At 52.0% G+C, this 7,500-nt stretch overlaps 1 protein-coding gene across 1 annotated transcript in view; it reads left to right on the top strand.

Annotated features, from left to right (window-relative positions):
• Positions 1-4,114: 4,114 nt before the first annotated feature.
• Positions 4,115-7,500, top strand: part of LOC128308919 (putative uncharacterized protein DDB_G0268364) — a 30,162-nt gene continuing 26,776 nt past the window's right edge. The window contains exons 1-2 of the mRNA XM_053045533.1: positions 4,115-4,456; positions 4,532-4,759. Of these exons, the coding sequence (XP_052901493.1) occupies positions 4,115-4,456; positions 4,532-4,759 (570 nt within the window). The remainder of the gene's footprint in view (positions 4,457-4,531; positions 4,760-7,500) is intronic.

Genomic DNA, 7,500 nt, shown 5'->3' with positions numbered 1-7,500 from the left:
TCTTGTCCATGATTTTCGTGTGCTTCTAGAGGTTTGGTCCGATTTTCAGTACTCTTGTCCATGACTTTCGTCTGCTTCGATTCGTTCACTCTATTACTCTTGTCTGTGGTTTTCGTTTGCTTCGATTCGTTCACTCTTATTACTCTTGTCTTTGGTTTTCGTTTGCTTCGATTCGTTCACTCCATTACTCTTGTCTGTGGTTTTCGTTTGCTTCGATTCGTTCAGTCCATTACCCTTGTTTGCGGTTTTCGTTTGCTTCGATTCGTTCAGTCCATTACTTTTGTATGTGATTTTCGTTTGCTTCGAGTCGTTCAGTCCATTACCCTTGTCTATGATTTTCGTTTGCTTCGAGTCGTTCAGTCCAATACTTACCTTTGTCTATGATTTTCGCTCTAGCCCAGTCGCCCTGCGCTCTGGAAATCACATTCCAACTCTATCACCGATAGTGCTCACACCTTGGAAACCACATTTCACCCGGGGAACCTTAGGGTGGATTTTGAGCCTTTCGGGATTGCGAAACCATCATTTAACACTCTAAACTTAATTTCCGCAATCCCAGACGCACTTTCCATATGGTCTCCAAAAATGCGTGTGAGCTGACCTGGTCCCTTATAATAGGCAATGAACACGATTTTGGCAAAATATTTTTTTCAAAATTTTTTGACTCACCGGGTAAAATCGAATTTACTTGGGAAAAATGTTCTAGCAGGGGCCCTCCCATACAAAAATTTTTTCTTCTCAAAAATGATTTTCGTTTCACTTTTCATACTCAGGGGAGTCTAAAATTGATGTTTTGAGTCACCGTGAAAAAAAAATTTTTTTGACCCGAGCTTGTGTCGGCGACCCAAAATCGACGCACTTGGGAAAAATGTTCTAGCAGGGGCCCTCCCATACAAAAATTTTTTCTTCTCAAAAATGATTTTCGTTTCACTTTTCATACTCAGGGGAGTCTAAAATTGATGTTTTGAGTCACCGTGAAAAAAAAATTTTTTTGACCCGAGCTTGTGTCGGCGACCCAAAATCGACGCACTTGGGAAAAATGTTCTAGCAGGGGCCCTCCCATACAAAAATTTTTTCTTCTCAAAAATGATTTTCGTTTCACTTTTCATACTCAGGGGAGTCTAAAATTGATGTTTTGAGTCACCGTGAAAAAAAAATTTTTTTGACCCGAGCTTGTGTCGGCGACCCAAAATCGACGCACTTGGGAAAAATGTTCTAGCAGGGGCCCTCCCATACAAAAATTTTTTTTTTGACTCACCGGGTAAAATGGTCGCACTTGGTAAAAATGTTCTAGCAGGGGCCCTCCCATACAAAAATTTTTTCTTCTCAAAAATGATTTTCGTTTCACTTTTCATACTCAGGGGAGTCTAATATTGAAGTTTTGAGTCACCGTGAAAAAAAATTTTTTTTTGACTCACCGGGTAAAATGGTCGCACTTGGTAAAAATGTTCTAGCAGGGGCCCTCCCATACAAAAATTTTTTATTTCTCAAATCGATCCGTGGTTTCACTTTTCATACTCTAGGGCCCAATTGCTTCAACTTTGGAAAAAATTTTCGATGATGAAAAATTTTCACCTTCGACGTCCATCGACCACTCGACCCGAACTTGGTACTTTTGTATGGAGGTACCCGAGTGGTGACTTTTTCATACAAAAATTTTTATTTCTCAAATCGATCCGTGGTTTCACTTTTCATACTCTAGGGCCCAATTGCTTCAACTTTGGAAAAAATTTTCGATGATGAAAAATTTTCACCTTCGACGTCCATCGACCACTCGACCCGAACTTGGTACTTTTGTATGGAGGTACCCGAGTGGTGACTTTTTCATACAAAAATTTTTTTGCGAATACGTGTTCGTTCGCGATCATTTAGGCCATGAACAACAAGTCCGCTGCGATAGAAATAGTGCATTGTAGTTACTCGACGAGAAAAAAAATCGGGACTTAGAAAAATTTTTGAAAGTCAAATCGTATTGACTTCCAACAACACCTGATAATAAACACACATTGCCTGTTGCACCACAGTTCGCATTTGACTTAACAAATCGCCTGTTGGTACGCACATCACCATCGACTTTACCAATCGCGTTTCGCACCGCTAATCCCACTTGGCGTGGAGCCACGCACATAATGTTGCGAGGAGAGTATTAATCGGGACTTAGCGTTTTAAGCTCGCGAACACTCCACTATGGGAGTGCACGCAAGCACCAACTGTACACACACAACACAACAATCACTCTCGCGAACACTCCATTCCCAAAGTGAACGCGAGCACCAGCAAGCATGGGTCGCCTGAGAGGATCGATGCGAACGCATCTCTACAACTCGCAGCTCCCAGCCTGTAGTCCCGTCGTTTGCGGGCGGTCGAAGGTGTCGAAACTAGTTGTATCCACGGTCGACGGAAACACAGCCACCAGGGTTCCCTGTGGTAAGGTACTTCCACGTGCAGCGTGCTCCCGCCCGTTGCGGCTCAGTCTAGTGCTATAGCGGGGATGAGACGTCAGTGTGCGCGGGGCAGCACCGACGGATCTCGGAGGGTTGTTAAGCCCGCTAGCTTCCGATCACCTAATGGGTTTGAGAAGCGCTATCAGCTCGGATTGGATACGACCTTAGAGGCGTTCAGGCATAATCCAGCGGACGTAGCGTCATACCAAAGTCCGGTCGAACTAGTATTGAGCCAGTGGTCCGTACCTGTGGTTCCTCTCGTACTGCACAGGAATTCCGTTAAGATAGCGGCAAACAGCACACACCAGTAGGGTAAAACTAACCTGTCTCACGACGGTCTAAACCCAGCTCACGTTCCCTTGAAAGGGTGAACAATCCTACGCTTGGTGAATTTTGCTTCACAATGATAGGAAGAGCCGACATCGAAGGATCAAAAAGCCACGTCGCTATGAACGCTTGGCGGCCACAAGCCAGTTATCCCTGTGTGACATTCGAGCAGTCGAGCTGTTCGGACGTGGTGTATTTTGCTCCTGAGTGAGTTAAAAATTGTGGCGTTAAATTACCTCGGAAAGTCTCGAATTTGTTCATAATCAGTCTATAAGAGGGTGTTTAGAGTGACTTTAGTGAAAACCGGACGAAAATCGGTGCATTAGTGGGCCAAAAAAGTGAAAAACATTGCCCCATACATTTTGTATGGGGAACAATTTTGGCAATAAAACCGTGCTAAATTGGTGAAAATCAACGCGGTTTGCGTTTAAAACGCATAAATAGACGCCAGTGAAGTGTTTTTTACTTATAAACAGTGTTTGCTGGCGATATTTAGCGTAAAATACGGAGTGGCAAATTTGTGCAAACATTTGGAACAACAACAACAACAATAGTGTGTGCGTGTTGTGAGTTTGCGCAAAAATCCGGTCCAATCGGGCCGGATGAGGTGGCAAATGATAGATTCTGTGTCCCCGATCGGCCAATAGCCGAAAACCGGAAGAAAATCGGTGCAGAATTGGGAAAAAACAGTGACGGCAAAAACGCGCATGGTGCTACCGCTGCGGCACGTGTTCTGGAAGTGACAGTTGTATATACAAAAACGTTAATAACTTCGCGAGTTTTGGTCCGATTTTGCTGCGGTTTGCACTGTTGTGCTAGTTTTAGTGCATTTAATACGATCCGTGCATAAAATAGTGAAAATCGCGAAAATAATTTTTGACATTTTTGTGACAACCCGGGACGACCCAACAGACATAAATTGATAGGCGAGCAGTCCCCAACAGACAATTTTTCAAATTGACGGTTTCTGCTCGAAAACTGCTCGAAACCAAAAAGGACGCAGAAAATTCTGGGAAGCTGTGGGGGGTCATCGGCAGCTCGAATCTGCTCGATTCGGACAGTTTTTATCGAGCTCGAAACTGCTCGAATTCCCGATTTTTGCGGGAAATTGCCGGGAAAAATCTGGGAACGACTGCAAAAATTCGGAAAGGCGTTTGCAAGCAGGGAAACACCCCCCCTGACCACTAAGACCTGCTTGGGTCTCTAAAATGGCGACAACTCGTACATCGCGTCCTCGGTCGGAATCGACAGAGGAAAGGCCGGGGCGATCCCTTTCGGCGGTAGAGCCGAAGGTCATTCTCACCAGAGCCTCGGCGTTGGCCTCAAAGTCGGTGAACCCGGACATGGTCGAACTGCGAAAGGTGCTCGGGGAAATGTCCCTCGCCAACGAGCAGCTTCGGGCCATGGTGAAAGAGCTGCAGCAAGAGCTGGTGATGCTGCGACAGCGTACCGTGGCCAACGAAGATATGGCCCGGGAGGAGCGGAAGCTGGCCCGCGAAGAATTTAAGCTGGCGCAAGAGAAATTCCACCAGGAGCTGCAGTGGAATAAGGACCAGGCCCGCCAGTGGTATGAAGAGACGCAGCGTCTCAGAGGCGAGCTGGCAAAGGAGACTGCGTGCCACCAGGAGTTGCTGGCACAGATGCTTGGTTGCGGCGGTAACCAAGCTCTGCAACCGCAGCAGCAGGCGCAGCCAGCTGTTGCGCAGCAGCAGCCTCAGAGGCAGCAGAAACAGCAACAGCAACGGCCTCCGTCGAAGCAGGCGACATCGCAGAGCTCCCTGCAGCAACCGCAACAGCAGCAACAACAACAGCAGCAGCAGCGGATGACGTATGCTAACGTGGCGGCCGAGACATCCGGCACGCAGGCTTCCCAGGGCGGTTCTTGGACGGTGGTGGGGCCTCGTAAAGCACCGCAGAAGTCGCAGCAGCAACAACAACAGCAGCAGCTGGCCAAGCCGCGACCACAATCTGCGGCGGCGAAGCATTCGGCGAAGAAGAAGCTGGACGCCATCGAGGTTGCCCCAGGCGAGGGTCAGTCTTGGACCGACGCGTATCAGCTGATACGCAGCGCTCCGTCGTTGGCCGAAGACCAGGCCAAGCTTGGAGTGGGACGACGAACGACACGGGACCGGCTGGTCATGAACTTGGAGGACGGCGCCAATGCTGAAGCAATCCTGCAACGAGTGCAGGAGGTCTTTGCACAGTCTGCAGCTCCGGCCACCATCCGCCTGGTGACAGAAACGGTGGAGGTCCGCCTTGATGAGGTGGACCCTTTAGCGGTGGCATTGGATGTGGCGAAGGCGGTGACGACCACCAGTTCGGAGTCGGTGAGCGAATCCGCTGTGCACCTAGTGAAGGCGTGGAACGGTACGCAGACGGCGTACGTTCGGATGACACTCAAGGCGGCGGAGTTGATGCACCAACAGCGAGTACGAGTGCTGCACACCTCATGCTTGGCGACGAAACTGACACCACCGACGCGGGGCCAGCTACGGTGCTTCAAATGCCTGGAGCACGGACACCTGCGGCACCAGTGCAAGAGCGGGACGGATCGATCGACGCACTGCATCCGCTGCGGCCAACCGGGCCACCTGGCCCGAGCCTGCACAGCGGAGGTGTGTTGTGCGGTCTGCAAGGGCCCTCACCGAGTAGGACACCCGTCCTGCACCCGGAAGGTCTGAAGGTTTTGCAGATAAACCTTGGGCGCAGCCGTGCAGCGCAGGACATCATGCTGCAGACGGCTAGGGAGATCGGAGCGCAGGTGGTGATAGCGTGCGAGCTGTACAAACCACCTAGAGACAGCGTGCGGTGGGCGGTCGACGAGGCTCAGAGCGTAGCGGTAGTGGCGACTGGCGGCTACCCCATCCAACGACTGGGGAGTTCATCGGTGCCTGGGCTGGTAGTTGCCACCATAGCCGGGATAACGTTTGCCAGCTGCTATGTGTCCCCCAACATCGGACAAGCGGATCTCGGCGACTACCTGGAAGCGGTTGAGCTCACGCTCACGGGACAGGATCCCATGGTTCTGGCTGGGGACTTTAACGCCTGGAACCAGGAGTGGGGCAGTTCAAGAACCACGGCGAAGGGTGAGGACTTGCTGAGTGTTGTTGAGCACCTCGGACTTCGGACGCTCAACCGAGGGAACACACCCACTTTCAAGGGCAACGGTGTTGCACGGGAAAGCGTCATCGATGTGAGCTTCTCGAGTCCCTGCGTAGCGGAGCCAGGCAGTTGGAGTGTGAGTAGCAGATACTCCGGTAGCGACCACAGCTACGTGCTGTTCAGCGCTAAACTGCCTTCGACCAGCGGCCGACGTGCACATCAGCATCGGCCACACTGCAACGGGCACGGCGGTACAGCAGGCATGACGCGGCACGCGGGAACACGCTACAAAACAAGCCAATTCAATCAGGCTTGTTTTAAGCTGGCGCTTGGAATCGGTCGTTTCGACGATGTAAGCACACCTGAGGGCCTGATCAGGGGGCTCACAGAAGCGTGCGACGCAACGATGGAGAGGATCCACAAGACGAATTTCCGGCAGGCTCCGACGCTATACTGGTGGAACCCGGAAATCGCGAGGGCGCGAGATGCGTGCGAAGCTGCTGAGGCCAGGCTACGCACAGCAACGCAGACCGACGACCGTATCGCCGCTTCAGCCCGCTTGCTGGACGACCGTAGGGCTTTGGAACGAGAGATCCAGCGCAGCAAAGAGCGCTGCATGCAGGAGCTCATCGACGGAGTCGAGGACGATGTGTTTGGGTTGGGGTATCGAGTGGTTATGGCCAAGCTGCGCAGTCGAGCGCCGCCAGAACTGGACCGTTCTGTGCTGGAGCCGATCATCGACGCCCTCTTCCCGGCCCACCCATCGTTCGAGTGGCCGCCGATTGCGACGGAAAGCGACGAGGACGAAGAGCCCATCCGACCAGTCACCCGTGAAGAGATCCTTTGCATCGCTGAGGGGATGGCCACCTCAAAGGCGCCGGGCCTCGATGGAATTCCCAACGCGGCAGTGAAGACCGCGATGAGGGAGCACCCGGAAGCGTTCGTGCGGGCCTACAATGAGGTCCTGCAGAGCGGCGAGATTCCGGCATCGTGGAAAGTGGCACGCCTGGCGCTCATCCCGAAACCAGGCAAGCCACCGGGCGAACCGTCGTCAAGTCGTCCACTGCTGATGCTGGGAGCGGCACCTAAGGGGTTCGAGAGACTGGTTTTGAACCGCCTCAATGAACATCTCGAGGATGAGAGCGCACCTCGTCTATCACAGGACCAATACGGCTTCCGCCGTGGACGCTCTACGGTCCAAGCTATAGAGAGGGTCATTGAGAAGGGACAGTACGCCAGGACGTTCCATCGCACCAACGGCCGGGATCCTCGATGTCTGATGGTGGCAGCGTTAGATGTCAGGAACGCCTTCAACACGGCCAGTTGGAAGGCGATCGCGATGGCCCTCCAAGAGAAGCGCGTCCCAGCAGCGCTCCAGAGGCTTCTGCGCAGCTATTTCTCTGAGCGGGAAATGATCTTCGAAACAAGCGAGGGGCCAGTGCGACGGAAATTATCGGCGGGTGTTCCACAGGGGTCGATCCTCGGTCCGACCCTCTGGAATACCATGTACGACGGCGTACTGCGGCTGACACTGCCGGACGGCGTGGAAACAGTCGGGTTTGTGGATGACCTGGTGGTCCTAGCTGCCGGGACAACACCACAGGAGGCAGCTACCTTGGCGGAAGAG

Source organism: Anopheles moucheti, assembly GCF_943734755.1.
Source record: "Anopheles moucheti chromosome X unlocalized genomic scaffold, idAnoMoucSN_F20_07 X_unloc_7, whole genome shotgun sequence".
In the NCBI taxonomy this organism is placed as follows: Eukaryota; Metazoa; Arthropoda; class Insecta; order Diptera; family Culicidae; genus Anopheles; species Anopheles moucheti.
Note: the sequence above shows the minus strand (reverse complement) of the source record. Positions and strands in the feature narration are given on the sequence as shown.